Raw genomic sequence first — 17,420 nt, forward strand, 5'->3', positions numbered from 1 at the left:
ATGGTCTGACCTTTAGTTTGAAACTCGACAATAAATTCAGTGCACACTGACTATTCTTGGCATTATCGTTTGAAAAGTAATCTCCAAAATGAACTGATGAAAAACATACCATTTTCTACACAAACTAATTAAACTAAGGCAAGGAATGACCTTTGATTGTAACAACAAAGCCAAAATGCCCTTGCTGAGAGAGGCTGGTAAATTTCTGTTGTGAAACATATACATGCTTTCTAAATGATAGGGTTTGACTGTATTAAGTTTTGTTCAATACATACACAGACATCACAGATAATACCCCTTCCACTCCCCACTTCCCAGATGGATAGTAGATGTACGCAGTTTAGACATCCACTCAGTGAATGAGTGAGTGACAGAGTGACAGTGAGGAAAGACTACACAAGGTTAGCTTGTAGTGGCCTTTAAAGTCATCATGGAATTAATGAATTAATGTTGTACAGCACATTAAGATAAGTAAACTTTAAAACCATACTTCATTTGCTGCAAACTTTTAACTGACACAGGCTCACATGTTGAAATGGGGTACCAGGAAAACTAATACTCCACAATACATTCGTTTGTTGAAATTCAAGGGTTAAGGCTTGCAAATATGCTACGTTTCTGCTGACATGGTTTTGACAGTCCCTATTGTGCCATATGGGTTTAATAAGCTTTAGAACGGAAAACACCTCTCTACTGTAGTCTTTGTTTATTCCAACTAGTCAGAAGGAAGTGATGTGCCAAGGAGAATGCAGGTGTAAGCAATGGCGGCATCTGTAGGATTCTTGTTTCTTAAACGTACATCGTTATGTAGCTATTTGGGAAAAGCTGTTAGCTTTAGTCCCTACACTTACGTTTTCAATAGCAATAGCTAGCTTTAAATACAAAAGAGCAATTAGCTCACCCCAGATACATCTACTATTCATGTTCTGTGCGCATATAAATCTCCTCACTGTATTTTCCACTGAATGCATCCGATGAAGTGAGCTGTAGCTCACGAAAGCTCATGCTCAAATAAATTGGTTAGTCTCTAAGGTGCCACAAGTCCTCCCGTTCTTTTTGCGAATACAGACTAACACGGCTGCTACTCTGAAACCTGCTGCAGTATATAGGCAGCTTTCTCCCCAGGAATATTGAAGGACATTAGCACACCTATAATAGCCATCTTACCAGCTGTAAAAGAAACAATTACCTGTTGAAGCATGAGTGCCTGCTGCTGCTGGAGCAGGACCTGGAGTTGCTGGGGAGTTAGCACTTGTTGCTGGAGGATCTGCTGCATTTGTTGGGGAGTGATAACTTGAGGTGTCATCATAGCCACTGACACTGGAACCTAGAACATTAACACAGTGGGCATAAGAAGCCAGAACACTTTGTAAAGAGTTCTACTACAGTTTATTCTACTTTTTAATATTAAGCATTTATTTGTTATCTTGATAATTATTTGTCCATTGCTATGTCTACGGAACTGGTTCAGAAACCATCCTGTTTTCTGCTGTATTGCTTACTTCTCATCCTCTGTCGTGTCAAAGTAACAAAAAGCGCAAGAGCTTTTAGAGTCCAATGGAGTAAACATGAAAGCACTGATTTTATTTTCTCCCAGCTACATCTTCTTTCTCCAAAACATTATTGAAATGAAAATTATTTCAATATATGAATACAGTATAAGCTGTCAAGATAGATTTATTTTTAGAAGAAACAGTCAACTCAAAAAAACAGACACAAAAAAAACAATCTGGTGTCCCACACTGATGGGATCCAGACCCTCGTAAGACAATGATTTTAAGAAAATGAATGAAAGCTCAGGGATGTGACTAACAGAACCTATGTTCCTATGCAATTTTAACAGAAAGACCCTACTACAATGTCTTTACCGTTCCATATTCACCCAGCATACAGATGTCTTCAATTCTTTCATATTACGTGAGATACCATTAAAAGCCGCTTTCTATGACATTTCAGTGACAAACAGCTACAGTGATGAACTTGATAGCATTTCATATTTGCAACTGTTAACACGTTTCTGCACGGGCATCTCTGCAAGGAACCTGTACACTGTATCTGAAAGGATGATGTCTTGTTCAGATAAAACACTGACATTAAAATGACAGGCTGTCTTGGCCAAGGTTACACAAATTGTATTCAAGCGGATATCTAATGACAATGCTATGAATTCTGCAAGCTTTCTAGAATGTAATTTAGCTATTCAAAATAATCACTGCACTTGTATTTAATTTGCAGACTACATGAGAACCATTTTGTCAGTCCCAGTAATGCAAGAAGACTATTTCACAAGAAATAATAAAAAAAGAAAAAAATAGAAAGAGAAAACAACAATAGAGCAAAAAGACAAAACCCATATGACTTTTAACAGTAATATTTAAGCACCTTACTTTTCTTAAGTTTCAAATCAAATATGTGACAGCACAGAACTAAAAGCAGTAAAGGATATACTTTGTTAAAAAGGATCTCTTGTCATCTCATGTATTACAATAAAAGGTAATAACATGTTTTGCACTTTCTCTGCGCACCACTTTTTAAAAATCAGCAGACAATAGCTGATCAGAAGATAAAAGAATTTTAAAAAAATCTTTCAGAGTAGTAGTAAGCAAGAGAGAAATGCAGTATTAATTTTATGTAACATAATGTCTTAATATGCAGTTTATCTTGACTTTTTCACATGATTTGTCCTGCCATTTGCATAGCAAGCTCTCATTCCTAATTTCACAGTCATTATGCACTGATGTCCTGATTTCTCAGCATCACTAATTTTGATGAACTAAAAATGGTTCCTGAAGGTCAGATTCACGTACAGTGCACATCCTCCAGTGCTGTTGTGTATATGTTATGTGCAAGCCCCACGAACTGCTTTTAAGACATTTGTTTGAAAAAGTCCAAGAAATGGTTACGCACTTTTGATAGCTCATTAACACAGCACTGGAATGTCACCCAGGAGTTCTCTGTACTGCCGAGTGCTTCTGAAGGTGCACTACGGTATACACCTCTACCCTGATATAACGCGACCCGATACAACACGAATTTAGATATAACGCGGTAAAGCAGCGTTCCGGGGGGGGAGGAGGGCAGGGCTGCGCGCTCCGGTGGATCAAAGCAAGTTCGATATAAGGCGGTTTCACCTATAACGCGGTAAGATTTTTTGGCTCCCGAGGACAGTGTTATATCTGGGTAGAAGTGTACATCTGGACAATCCACCATAATATACAACAGACCGTCACATCTGATCACTCAGAAAATAAATATTTAGTTACGGGACAGATCCTGTTTCCATTGAAGCCAACGGTGAAACCCTCAATGGGCTGGGACCAGGATTTAGCTGTATGTGTATTTCTATAGTGAACATACAGGACAGCAACGGCACTGCAGAAGTGCCATACCAATTGAGACAGACCCCGAGAAGCCTCAGTCATCTGTTGGTAAACTCATTAATTCTGAGCAGCCTAATCCACGTGACTTTTAAAATAACTTTTTCGAAGTAGAAATTTCTTACTTATATTCGGTAGTCACCATACTAGCCTTTAAGCTTTATTTGTCTTTGTTACTCCATCCCAAAAGAAGTTTACTTTTCCTTGAGGTTTACACTATCTTTTATTGAAGTACAACTGAGTAAACAGAGAAGGAAGCATGTTTAAGTATGTTTTCTGTGCTATTCTTGGAAGATATACAATACAAATACTCTTCAATCAGATTTCTGACAACAACCAGGGACACAGACAGGAACAGGGTGGGGTGCTGTAAACCCTACAGATCAGTGATTAATACTAAGGGCCACATTATTCTGCCCTTGGTTATGGATGGACAACTCCCACCGACTTCCATGGGAGTTGTGCACATGGGTCTAAGGGCAATATTTGCCCCTACATTTGAAAAGTGTTTGTGTCCCTTCCAACAAAGAATTTCTAAACAGAAACTGTTAACACTTTGCTAAAACAGAAATGTTTTACAGGTAGCAGAAAACACATATATGGCATCTTTCAGACAGCAGGAGCATGCTGATGAGCTCAACTTACTTTTATCATCTGAAACCACGTTGTCACACCAGCTAGCTCTGTACTGCAAAAGAGGGCTCAGCTTTTAATTTATAAATGTAATAAAAGTTAGATTTACCCAAAGTTTCTGCTCCAGCATATCATGAAAATAATTTATGGAAACCTTTAACAAACATATTCAAATGGACCAGAAACTATTGTGTCAAAGAAAAAAAAAGAGCACTGTTTAAGGACTTTAAATAGTTAAGAATTATGGCCTATATATCCACTCCCTTAACTCCCAACATCCAACTTGTTCATGTAGCTAGTCCCTAGTAATACTAGGAATCAAAGGGCATGCAGCACCAGCAACAGCCTATTATAGCCCACACTTTATTACCCATTACTACTGAGGTCATTAGCGGTAAGAGTGATTGTACCGGTCTTAACCTATTGATCATTGTAACTACTATCATTTAATCCCGTGTTGAATGTCTGGAAAGCTGCTAAAGGCACACAAGAGAGAGTGCTTTAGAGTTGAGAAATATAGCCAAAGCTTGGAAATTACACTTTGATTCATAAAATCTAGCCAGTGGTTTAAATCAATAGTATTTAAAACAGTCATGTAAGTTCTTAACTACAGCTCTCTAATATTTATAGATCCCTTTTTGAGTGTATTCAGTCAAAATTAAATTTTATTTTAAGATCCTGTACAATATACTTTACATTACTTCAGAGAAAAATATTTATTTCTGATATTTTGTGTGACAGTAAGTCAAACCTGAACTGGGGGTTGTAAGTTAATTTGAGATTTCTCGCTCTCAAAGGTGAATTTAAATGTGTTGCCAAAAACAAAAACAATTATAATTATAAACCTACATTGAAAATGGCTTACCTGTTTAAGCACATGAAAATGAGTGTGTTTTATGAGTTAACAATGAATCACAGAAGGCAGTTTATGAAGAACTAAAATAATTCTGTCTTACTGCCTTCGGGGAGTTGAAGTTCAAATTAAACTACTGGCAGATACATATAGAGAATGGTAACTTACCAAGAACAATAGAAATCACCCTTAATTAGTTGTTTATTTCTATTTTCAGAAAGACATAGTATTGTTGTTGTTGTTGGTATATTTAATAGACTTTATGCTGAATTGTTGACCGATAACAATAGGGTTTGGGAGACACCCAGCTGCATGTAAATCTGGCAGTAGAGGTAAAAATACAGCTGCATTTTGGCTTTTGGAACTCTACTAGTATAGACCTGCTGACATCCTAATATCATCAACGGCAAAAAATGTCTTTAATACTAACAATTGCTTTCAGACTCTTTATTATTTCTCTCAAGGCTCTGTTTGCTATTTCTCGGGATTCCACAACAATCCTTTCCATTCTGGGCCATCTCCTCAGCCCTGCAAATATACCATGTTATAGGATGCTTACCAAGAAAAAGAAAAGAAAAACTTAAAGAACTTGGGCCAAGTTCATCCTCAATGTAACAATGGAGTTACACCGATGACGCATTTGGCACTGTTCTATCTAAATAGGATAGAGTTAAGAGGAAGAAAATGATTATAATCTATTTTTCCCTTTTCACTTATGTTAACATAATTAAATACTAACCAAATATTTTTACCTAGTTCAAACTTGTATACAGAATAAACCAGCATAGAATGCAATTTGCACATATCTCATTATTGGAGCTGGCTGTACTACTGTTAACTATCACAATACATTTAAGAGGTGGATGATTTCTTTAGGTTAAAAAGCCCCCCAAACTAAAATCTTTGTCAGCAAAACCCTCATCCCTTGTGACAGCGTGTTAAAATTTGGCACAAATCAAGTTACCATGCCAAGTATCTGGATTTCAAGACAGTGTTCCTTTGGATGAAGGCTTTGTTGCCAAAAGTTAAATGGAGCAAAAATATAACTGAACGCGTAAAAAGAATGAAGGATAGAGCAGTAATTAAAAATAGTGGACTACATGAAAAATAGAGCTGTAAATAAATAACCATTAACCTGACTGCCTATCGTAAGACTAAAATGTGAAATATACAAAATACAGAAACCTTCAAGTGAAGCAACATAAAAAAATAACTGTGGTGACATCACAAGAGAAGACAGACCACTGATGTATTGGAAACAGAAAAGCATAATGCCGCAGTCTGTATCTGATGCTTATAAAATAATAAAGGACTGAACACAGTACCCATATTCATCCTGGGAGCGTCAAATATTTCTGACATAATATTTCAATCATCAAAACAACAACAACAACAAAGCTAAACTGCTTGAACTATTCATGCAGAAACTATCATTCTGTATCATTATGAAAAATTGAATTTCACTTTTAGACAACTATTTTGCCACAATACCATATAACACATTAAGACAGGTAATGTTTATTATATTAATGTAAAATCAGCTAAATAGTTAGTCATTAGCATAACAGTACGCTGCAACAATATAACCCCCTATTAAAAAAGAGGGGGGGGAACCCTCTTTAAAATTCAATTAACATTTTATTTTTATCATTTAGTTTATTACATTTTATCAAGAGGAGCGATATTCCTTTGATTTATGTAACGCAGTAATCTCGGCTCTCTTGGAATCCTGCAAGATTTCAGAATATCTACTCTATGAAGTCTTCTGTATTCTTCTCTAGTCAAAACAAAACTGGTAAAATTTCATCTTTTTAAACACAGAATGGGACATTAGAAGAACTTAATTTGATCTTATCTACCACTTCTCATGCATACCAGGTCCCTACTAAGTGCTAGGATAATTGTTTCAGCTATAATAAATAGCCATTTAATTTGCATAAAAATATAAAGTTTACATAAATTAAATCCTTTCTACTCGTAACATTTCTCAAATACAGATGAAAGTGGAATGCACACAAACAGTCACTGAATAAGCAGAATGATCTTTTCAACCTCACAATTTTTTTACATTAAAAAAGTTTCTTTTTTTTCTGCTCCACCCACATGAGAGGAAAAATTATAACCTAAATGTACTATTCAAACTAGTGATGCCATTTTATAATGAATCAATACAAAGTATGGCAAATATTTAGTACTTTCCTCCAGAGGAAGAGTTGGATCAACAACATTATGACAAAACCCAATACCCGCCCCTCCCAAAACCCATACCACCAAAATATCCCCAAACCCATCAAAACCTTTGAAACCTCATCTTTAATGCACTGAGCAATATATTGGGTTCCTTACATTTGTGTATTAATTCATTAATAAATTAAGGGGCACTTAATTAAATAATAAACTGTGATTGAATCAGCAGCATTTAATATGTCAAGAACTTTATGTGAAATTAAAAAAAAAATACATAGGGAGGCATTTTCTTCACCATTGCATGTTTAAATAAAAAAAACAAAACTCCCCTTCCCCCTGCAAAAAAGAACCAGAATTATTTTGAATGGTTATGTCTCTTCACTTTAAATCTATTCTTTCCTTAAAGAGTTAAACACGAAACTATCCGTTCTTCTAATTTTGGGCATTAGAGGAGACCTGTACTGGTCAGTTTAAATATTAATAAGCAATTTAAAAAATATACTCAGCTTGTTAAACCAATCTACTTAAATGTAATACAAAAGAGTCAAATGATGCTATGACAAACTTAACTTCTGTTCTACTTAAGCACTCTTTTAGGTGTTGCTACTTTGTTCGGAATTATAGCCTTTAAAATACTTGTAAACTTTATTTGCTTAAAATGGGCAGCTTTTCACACTTATCACAGACACCTTCATCTGTACATCACAGCTAAGCATAACGGTGCAAATTAGATTCTAATGAGAAAACATCAGTTGCTTCTTTGACAATCTTGCCATTCACTGATTTACTTCTAATGAAGACACACTCCAACCAGCAAGCTCTGTGTGTGTTAAAGGTCAAAACACGTTCAAAAAAATGCCTAGCAAAATCAAGGCAAATGGGAAGCCCGTAAAGAAACCTTTTCATAAAGTGGCTTGGCAATTAGAATAATTGTGCAAAAAGCCATCTTCAGTAAAAAGTAAAAGAAATTAAGCTGCCAGCACTGTAACAGGTTAGATGAACATCAAAATTTAATGTATTCTCCCTTGTGTCATCTTGTTTTGTCAAGACATCAAATAGAATTGGAAAGTACAAAATAACAAGCCCTTGAGAAATCACAGAAGCCGACCTTTTTGATGTTGTTGGTTTACCTTGTTCTCAGTTATTTGAACAATGATGTTTCAGATTTAAGGGCAAGATAAAGCTTAAAATTTAAAACCTATCAGGTTGTTGTTGTTGGTTGTTTTTTTCCCCCTCCTAAGTAATACAACATCTTACCTTATCAATAAAGGTAAATCTATCACAAACCAGTGCAGAGAAGAATGAGCAATTATGCATATTTGTTCAATATTTATTCTATTTTTCCAATATTCATTTAGCAAACAGATACAGTTTCTAACACTGCACTACACTGGAAAGGTTAAAAATCAAAAAAGGCTGGAAAAGAGCTACTTCCCATTGTTACTTCACTCCAAAATCTCTACACAGCCATTTCAGCCAGTTCTGCAGATGAAGACATGATACATTTTTCCCCTTCCTTACAACTGGAAAATAAAGCTGTACAAGAAAGCACCTTATAAAAACAAGGTAGTACAGGACATTTTAACTGAACCCTGAACTACGGCAAACTCATTTCCAGTAATGCAGGTCTGCTTTCAATAAAACAAACTACTTATAACCGGTCAAGCCATTCCCCAAACAACAACAAATTTTGTTTATGGTGTCAGGAATTTCTCCCAATTTTGCTGTGCAAGCATTGAGAAAACTATCCCTGCTATTTCTTTTACCTCGCAAGGAGGAGGGAAAAACCCATCAATAACTTATCTCATAGGAATAAACATTTTCATAAATTAAGCCCAAGCTCTATTTCTGTCAAGCACACACTTGGCTAAAACTGATATACAATGATTGCAAGAGATATGTCTCAAGCAATCACATCATGGCTTCGCAGCTCCCCAAACTTTTGGATGGAATAAGCCTCTCCTAACTTGAGACAACCAGAATATACAATCCTTTAAATTTAACAAACACTGTTACAGTTCATGTTACACTGAACCAGCCAACTAGTTAGCTTCAGTATATTCAAAATAAATGAACATGGAACACCTAGTATTTTCAAGTACTAGTAATACACAATGTCCAGCTAAAAGGCTGCTTTACAATTAAATTACGTTTCTTCTCTCCATCTCTCAGTGTCCAAGAAACATTTTTAACCTTATCCACACACCTGTTGCAAGTTTTCTCTTGTTTACATTCACAGTACACTAAGCATCAGCACAACTTCTGTGCATGTCGGATTATATTGTCCATCATTACTGAATAATGGGCCCTTTTCAATAATGCCTGTGTGATCTGTTATAACTGGCAGAGAACGGTCAGTTTGATAACTATTTACACTGCAATATTAATTTCAGGATGTTATTGAGAGTTATATTTTCAAAATGTGCATAGGGATCATCGAGATGTAGCTCGTTGTTCTGTATTCACACCAGCATGTATAGGTCTACAAAGCCATGGCCTTTTATTTTATTTTTCATGTCACTTTCATTGTATCTGATACTATTCATGTTTAGTTAAGCTACAGTTGGAATGTCTAGCCAGAGCACGTCCTAGATAGAGCTCATCTATTTTTTAGAGTAAAAGATTACACTGTTTTAAAAAACAGGGTGAATAAGTATAGTAAAGTGAACCTTTAAAAAACACTAACTATACCAAACAAAAATATTTCAAACCAGCCCTTCTTATCAAAAACTTTCTGATAATTTATGGTTTACCAACTCAGCAAGGTTACGCAACACTGCATGCCTTTAGATGCATTATTTGACTCAGTTGAGATTTAATTAAGATCACAGCCTCCAAAATCCCTGTCAAATGAAAATTCACAGAAGACAATACACTATATATCCTCATGCAGATAGTCTCCATTCCATGCTCTGGAATAACATAAGTTAATCCTCATTTCTGTGGTGGCAGACAAAAGTTCACTAATTTTGTTTTCTTTTGACACTTGTGTTGTTTTCTGTTTTATGTCATGGGATCATTCCTTTCTGAGAGGGGGAGAGATTTCAGAGCAAATCTGTCTGAATATGGCAGCTGGTGGTTTTTTTTGACATTCTCACAGCTCCACTGTGATGTCATCAAAGTTTTCATAAAATTAACCCCTACTTGTAAGAACATCACTTTATGACATCTGTCTATTGCTGAAAATGGGGTGAGGAAGATGGACAAAACATAAAAATTCCTTTGACTTTGGACTGTAAGTTTAAAAAAAAAAATTAAGGCTATAAATGGCATTCCTTTCTTTCCCATTTATAACCAACTTTTAACAAGGGATTAACCTGTCTGTGTTTTATACCTTTTCACGTGAGGTGCTCTGAAATCATGAAAGCAGCATACTGAATTCCAATATGATTCTCCATCCTTGTGATACCAATCCATATTTTAGGGGAATGCATTTAGTTTTTACTCAGATTTATCTAGATGCTGATATTAGCCACTGTAAATAAAGGAATATTATTTTTGAAAGGAAAATTGCTGGCACTTTACCTTGTCCAAGCGTACTTCTATTTGCATTATCTTAATATCTGGTTGCTTATCTCATGGTTTAGAAATGACAGGTGCTAGAAGTCTTTTGTTTGACAGCCTACTACACAAATAACTGTCTTGCTTGAAAGGGCTAATGCACTACTAATGAACAATAAATCAACTTTGATTATAAAGTGTCAGACCAATCAGTTTTCAGTTCAGCTCTATCACATTCTAGGCCAAGTCAGCGACACTGTTTAGTCAGGATTTGGGTTTCATTTTTACATCCTTATCAATGACATTTTTTAAGGCAGTCACAGAGCTCATTTAAAGCCCTGTGAAAACACAGTTTCCAGTTGATGTGAAGAAAGGAGTTTTAACAGTAGCACCGTAGAAGCAGTGCTTTCACAACAATTTCCTACATTGCTACTGTGATAAATATACAATTCACAAAAAGACAGAACATCTACACACACACACACACGCTATACATACACATACATTAATATATTTGATCACATATAGGTGTAAACATATAGAGAAACCTCTTCAAACTTGATTCAAAAAGTATTTAAGATACCTGAAGGCTTTGTATAGTAAACATGATAACTAAGGGCCCAATTCTGCAATTACTTACTACCACGCATAGTGCTCATATGTATACATTTATTTCAACGAAACACCTCACATAGGTAATAACCCACATGCATAGTGCTTCCAGGATCAGGCCCTTAAGTACTAGTCATGAAAACTAGCTTTGATCCAAATGAAATGTAATTTATTGTTTTGTTTTTAAAAAGGTAGACTAGCATGTTTAATTTACATTTTACTAGATATAAACTTCAGTAATTTATTTAGTTAACATTTCAACACTGACAGCTAGAATAAATCCAACTATTTAGTTTCATAAACAGATCTTAGTCACCCATTGAATGATTCACACTTCCTGCTGCCAAACTTGTTTTTGTTAAAAATGAAGAAACTGTCATTTTCAGAATACTGACATCTATTAAAATAAACACATTGCATTTAAAAGTTATTTTGCTTTTACATTTTCTGAATATGGGAATAATTTGACCTGTTCAGTATTTCCTTAAAACATATAGGGTGTGAAAGAGTTAATTCCAAAGAGGAAGAGTGTATATGCACTTTGCTCTAAACTTACCACCCACTTCCTAAGGGTTTCCTCCTCCCCACTACCACCAGCCTAGAAAAATCATCTCATTTGCACTGCAATACTGTATTGCAGGGCTGACACTTAACTTAGCTACATTTAGATCCTGTTACACATGTATTTCACTGGAGTTCATAACACCAGTCAATGTCAAAAACAAAGCTCACTCACTTAATTTCACATGGCAAATTTAGTCCCAAACAAATTCAGCAATCACAGTGCCTGACATTTAAACCTCACAAAGTATTTTATTCGTCTGTGTGGTGGTTTGGGTTGTTTTTTTCTTTTTGGCAAACTACAGTCATTTAGTCAGCTAAGATGAAAATAGTCCAGGCAGATATGGAAACAAATGATCAGAATGAAAAGAGCAACAACATTCTATTTGTTTACTTATTACATCTATAATAACCTACAAAAGAAGCAAACAAAATATAATTCCCTTCTCTTATATGTAATTATTTACCAAGTGCTTCAAAAAATTCTTGCACTGGATGAAAATAAAGCACAGCATAAAAGCAGCAATAAAAGTAAAAAAAAATTAAATAATATTAAAGACTGCAGAGATATAAACATTCTTTTATTTTTAAAGCTCTCACATACTGCTGAAGAGTTGAGAAATAGGCCTGTACACTGTAGCTCCCTACACCTTTTCCCCCCAATTTTGTCTGCGCTGATTCTAGTTACTGTGCAACTGCCTTAAGGTGATAAACAAAGATTATAAAAGAAAACAAAACTTTAAAAAGCAATATGCCTCTTTATTCCTACATATGCAAAATTAAACAGTCACGCTGTGCACAAGGAAGATACAAAAAAATCACAAAATCAATCATATTGACAAACCTGACAAACTCCATTTAGCTGCCACCACAAACAGAGTGCTGGGCCATGAAGCTCTATTAAGCCTTGTTGTACAGTCTTTAGCTTCCTCAGGTTACAGACAGATTGCACGCGCAAGGGTGCTCCTGAGCTGACAAGATGCAAAACTACCCAATCAGCCACGCCCTTCTCCACCAATCACAACCAGCCTCTAAACATAATCAGTTCAAACACCCTTACACAATGGGCCTCCTCTTTTTTACAGCCGGCAGGTGAAATAATGCCTTTGTGAAATAACGCTTTTGTCTCTAAAGCAACTACAGTTAATTGCTGTTAACCCTTTGACCTGACTATGCGTGTGTCTGCTCTCTAAAAAGTATGGCAAATAGCACACATTTACCCTTAATCAAACAGCTGTTAAGAACTATTCTTTAACAAATAATAATAATAATAATAATAATAAAAAAAACCCCATACTTACTGATAAACTGTTCAGGATTATAACCTTTAAGAGCAATCTGTTTTGCAGAGACTAGATGCCACTAAAAAATTGCTGCTAACACAATAGTTCATAACAATCATTTTAAAATTGGATGGAATGAAAAGGACCAAACAGCATTAGAGAAAAATACTGCCCCCCCTCCACTTCGAAAACAGCCTTTTAAAGACAACTAACTTGTCACGTTAAATGATTTTTACCAAGCTTGAGTAGTTTTGTTAACTAAAGATTAAGCATGTTAGGATTATGTAAAAAAAAAAACAGAAAAACAAACAGCAAAAAGCCCTCCATGAGAAGTTTGTACAAATGATTACTGTGTCTAGCCTGTAAATGGGACTACCTTTCCCTCTTTCTTTCATAAACAAAGCAAAGGGAAATTAATCACAGTCCTAGAATGGTAAGATGTTAAAATCTATCAGAAGGCAAGGTTGCACCTCTTGTATCATTGAGATCATTGTTTCACAAATGGGGGAGTTTTATCTGTCTGTTCTTAAGGCAGCCAAACAAACATTTCTGAGTTCAGTGGAAGTGAAACACTCTGTTTGGGTCTGTGGTACATTTGTAACACTAGGGTTAGTGGTTTTATGTAACTCAAAACAATCCCTCTCGACATCTCACCTGTTCAAGCTGAAAGAAATACTTTTTTGGCCCTAATCTTGAATATAAAAACAAATCTTGTTTTTGTGCGGTCTCTAACCTACAGATTGGAACAGCCCCTGCAACCGATTCTACTGGTCTAAAAACCTATAATAAATTACCGGCGTCATCTGTGTCAATAAAATACTAAGCAAAATGTCCATCATTATTTTTAGTATTTTTTGTCTTCACAGTTTCGAGATATGAAATTCATTTAAAAAGTTAGTTTAGATGCAAGTAACTGAAAAACAAAACCACATTAATAACATCCCCTTCACAATCGTATTTTATTTGCAAGAGTCAATGAATATCAGACAACAGCCCTATTAGTTATGCTGCGAAAGAATCTTGCAAGAAGCAAAGACAAAGGACCCAATTTAGTGACAACTTGTGATCTGATGTTAAATGGGATGTGATACGGATTGCTTTCCACCCTAAAGTGTTTTCATGTCAGATAACAAATTTATTAATGGGATTTTTTTCAGGTCAGAAAAAATCTGACCCCACCCTCTTATGAATGTTTAATAAGGGACTAAGAGCATCTTTTGCAAGACCCTAAATCTGCCAGAAAGTGCCTCCATGAATCAGAAAGATCCTGCTTCTTAAAGGCACACACACAAATTGAAGGACAGGTCAGCACATAAATGGCATGGAAATGGATTATGTTTGTAAATATCACATATGATGAAGAGAGAAAAAAACATGTACAACCACATAGAGAATTTAAAAAAAAACACCATCTAGAGATGATGTTATGGATGAATTAACAACACGCTGCACTTAGGAGAATGCCTTCTGTCCAGTGACCTCAAAGTACAGTTGACTGCCACAAACTGTTTGGGATTATTGCAAATACAGCGGTTAGATTTTTCAATATTTTCTCTCGGGGTCTACCTCCTGCCCATTCATTGTCACGTAACAGCCCTCTGGCAACTACAGTAATAGTTTACATGAAAAGGTAACATTAAGAAAGCGTTTCATGTATTTTTAGCTTCTTTTAATAGTATTTAAGCAGCCGAAAACAAGGAAGGGAGCCAGCATCATGTGACCTGGTAGCACTCCAAAGACCAATTGCAAGTGGTCCAGGAACCACAGTTTGGAAAACTCTGATCTAGTTTGTATGGCTCGATGCAAACTTTTTGGCAATAACATTACATGAATCATGATTAAATCATGTCTGTAATTTTTATTTTCATATACAGCCCCACAGAGGCACATACTGCACAAAGGAGGATCACTTGCCTAGTTCTGTTCTTGGTTTCGCCGTTGCCATATAACTCGGGACAGAAGTCCATTGTCTGGTGCAGGGATTGGCAACTTTTAGCACGTGGCCACCAGGGTAAGCCCCTTGTTTACCTGCCACGTCCGCAGGTTTGGTCTATCGCGGCTCCCACTGGCCATGGTTCACCGCTCCAGGCCAATGGGGGCTGCGTGAAGTGGCGCGGACCGAGGGTTATGCTGGCCACCGCCAGTGGCAGCTGCAATTGGCCAAACCTGCGGACGTGGCAGGTAAACAAACTGGCCTGGCCCGGCAGGGGGCTTACCCTGATGTGCCGAGTGCCAAATGTTGCCGATCCCTACTCTGGTGCTATGTCAGCAAAGAACTGGGACTATGAAGCTAGCACTTCATTTGTAGCACATACCATCATCTCCTTTTGGAGAAAGGTGCACAACTAAACAATGAAAGGTGCGATCTAGTCGCATAAACACAGGACTGTGAGCTAGGGGCTCCTAATTTATAATCCTGGCTCTGACACCAACTCCCTCTCTGGCCTTCAACAAGGCACAGAGGCTCTTTTTCATTTTTATTTTTAAAGTAACCAACAATCTTGGGCATCTCAGTTTCCAGAGCCTCACTTCAGAGATCAATGCACTCACTTTCAGAGCTGCTGAGCACCCCCCCAACTTCAAATGAAGTTAGCGGCCTTAGCCTCTTCCTCTGTCTCCCCATCTGCAAAATGGGGACAATATTAATTAGCTGCTTCTCAGAGGTGTTGTAAAGATTGATGTTTTTAAAATGCTTTGAAGATGAAAAGCGCCATTTAAAGTACTAAGTACCAGCTGTGGAGCTGGCCAGGAGTATTTTTAAAGCACTTCACACCTCTTCATATAAAAGCCTAATACCTGCAAACTCAGTCACGGTCTGCTATGAACGAGGATTCCCAGAGCAGCAGAGAGCATAGCTGTGGTTCAGTAGAGTCACAAGAAAACACAGCCAACAAATATTGCAGAAGACCAGGAAGAACAGCATGTTCCCCCTTTTAAATCGACTAGGATATGGAGAGATCTCACAAATACTGAATACTGAGTATAACTGGCACATGGAAATCGGAGATTTAATACATGAATAGGAAATGAAAGCTAGAAATGATGGCTCAGGGATAAGCGAGGAGTCCGGGACGGCTATCTGGCACTGGACTCAATTGACTTTTGACCCATGTTAAATAGCAGTCAAGATAGTAGGTGAAACTCAGTGGTTGGAATACAGCATGAATACCTGGTTCCGAGATCCAAGCCAGAGGAGGAGATTGTGCATATGTGGCAGAGGTGAACATAGTGGAAGAAATGGTTTTGTTACATCATTACCCTACAGACAGTTTAGGAATAGCGTTCCACTGCTCTCTGCACACAGAGATACCCATTTTTGTCTCAAAGCCAGAGACTGTGAGGCAGATTCTGCTCTCGTTTACACTGGCGTCAATCTGGAATAACCCCAATGACCTCAGTGAAGTTACTTGGGACTTACACCAGTATAAATGGAGCAGAATCTGGCCCAGCATGCTGCCTTAACAGAGATCAATTCAAAGATGAAAACATCATACAGGCAAAATGCCTGACATTAATGCTCAGTACAAGATTTAACCCACGCAAATGGGGTCACATGCTTTAGTCTGGGCCATTCCAGGTACCACCAGGAGGGACAGAGCTGATCATTCATATAATAGGTTAATAGATGGAAGAAAAATCAGACAAATAGGAACAAATCTAACAATAAAAATTGGTGTATTAACAATTTATGGGAAAGCTATAAGAAAGATTGCTAATAATATTCGGGCTTTTCTCCTGTTAGATTTTTCTCTGCTTTTTTGGTTGTATATTGCGTGGTATTAATTCCCCACTTCTTTTATCCATCAAAAAGGTACAGCAGGCTTCCCCGCACTGCCTCTTCCATATGCGCAGATCTGGGGAACAATCAGCAGAGGTAAGCCCATGCCTACTGGATCCCTCACCTCTGTGCTGAGATGCCCACCAGCCTTACCAATGTGATGTGGGGTCTTTGTGATTTGGGAAGATTTACAGTGGAAACAATGATGTTACAAGTAACACTGTATTTTGAAGAGACTCTGCCAATTTGATAGCTAATCAGTTTAAAAAACAAAACAAATGATGAGTTAAGACTTGGGCCCCCATGCCAGTTTTTGTGGTTTTATAATCACATTTTCCAAGGCTAAGATTTTTTTACTTTCCTAGTTGTTGTTTGAAAGACCTACAAAAACAATCGTGGAAAAAAAAAATCACAGACTGAACAGGAAACGGTGAAACTGACGTTACACTAAGTGCTGTGAAATGCACAAAGCAAACTCCCCCCCCCCCTCAACCCCCATCCCAACTTTTAGTCATTTTAAATGGTAAAATATTTTCAGACAGAAGTATGATTTTTAAGGTGACTGTGTCCCTCTTAAAAAACAAACAAACAAACAAACCCTGTCTATCCACAGGGCTCTAAAGTAGTTAATATAG

At 36.8% G+C, this 17,420-nt stretch overlaps 1 protein-coding gene across 22 annotated transcripts in view; it reads right to left on the bottom strand.

The window, feature by feature from the left end:
* Positions 1-17,420, bottom strand: part of FOXP1 (forkhead box P1) — a 494,548-nt gene that overhangs the window by 89,248 nt on the left and 387,880 nt on the right. For 21 of the 22 annotated variants that reach the window (XM_073351104.2, XM_073351110.2, XM_073351096.2 and 18 more), the window contains one exon: positions 1,190-1,327. In XM_073351104.2, the coding sequence (XP_073207205.1) occupies positions 1,190-1,327 (138 nt within the window). Of the gene's footprint in view, positions 1-1,189; positions 1,328-12,568; positions 12,726-17,420 lie in introns of those variants that run through there. The other variant, XM_073351113.2, reaches the window with a different exon arrangement.

This window comes from Lepidochelys kempii, chromosome 7, assembly GCF_965140285.1.
Source record: "Lepidochelys kempii isolate rLepKem1 chromosome 7, rLepKem1.hap1, whole genome shotgun sequence".
NCBI lineage: Eukaryota > Metazoa > Chordata > Testudines > Cheloniidae > Lepidochelys > Lepidochelys kempii.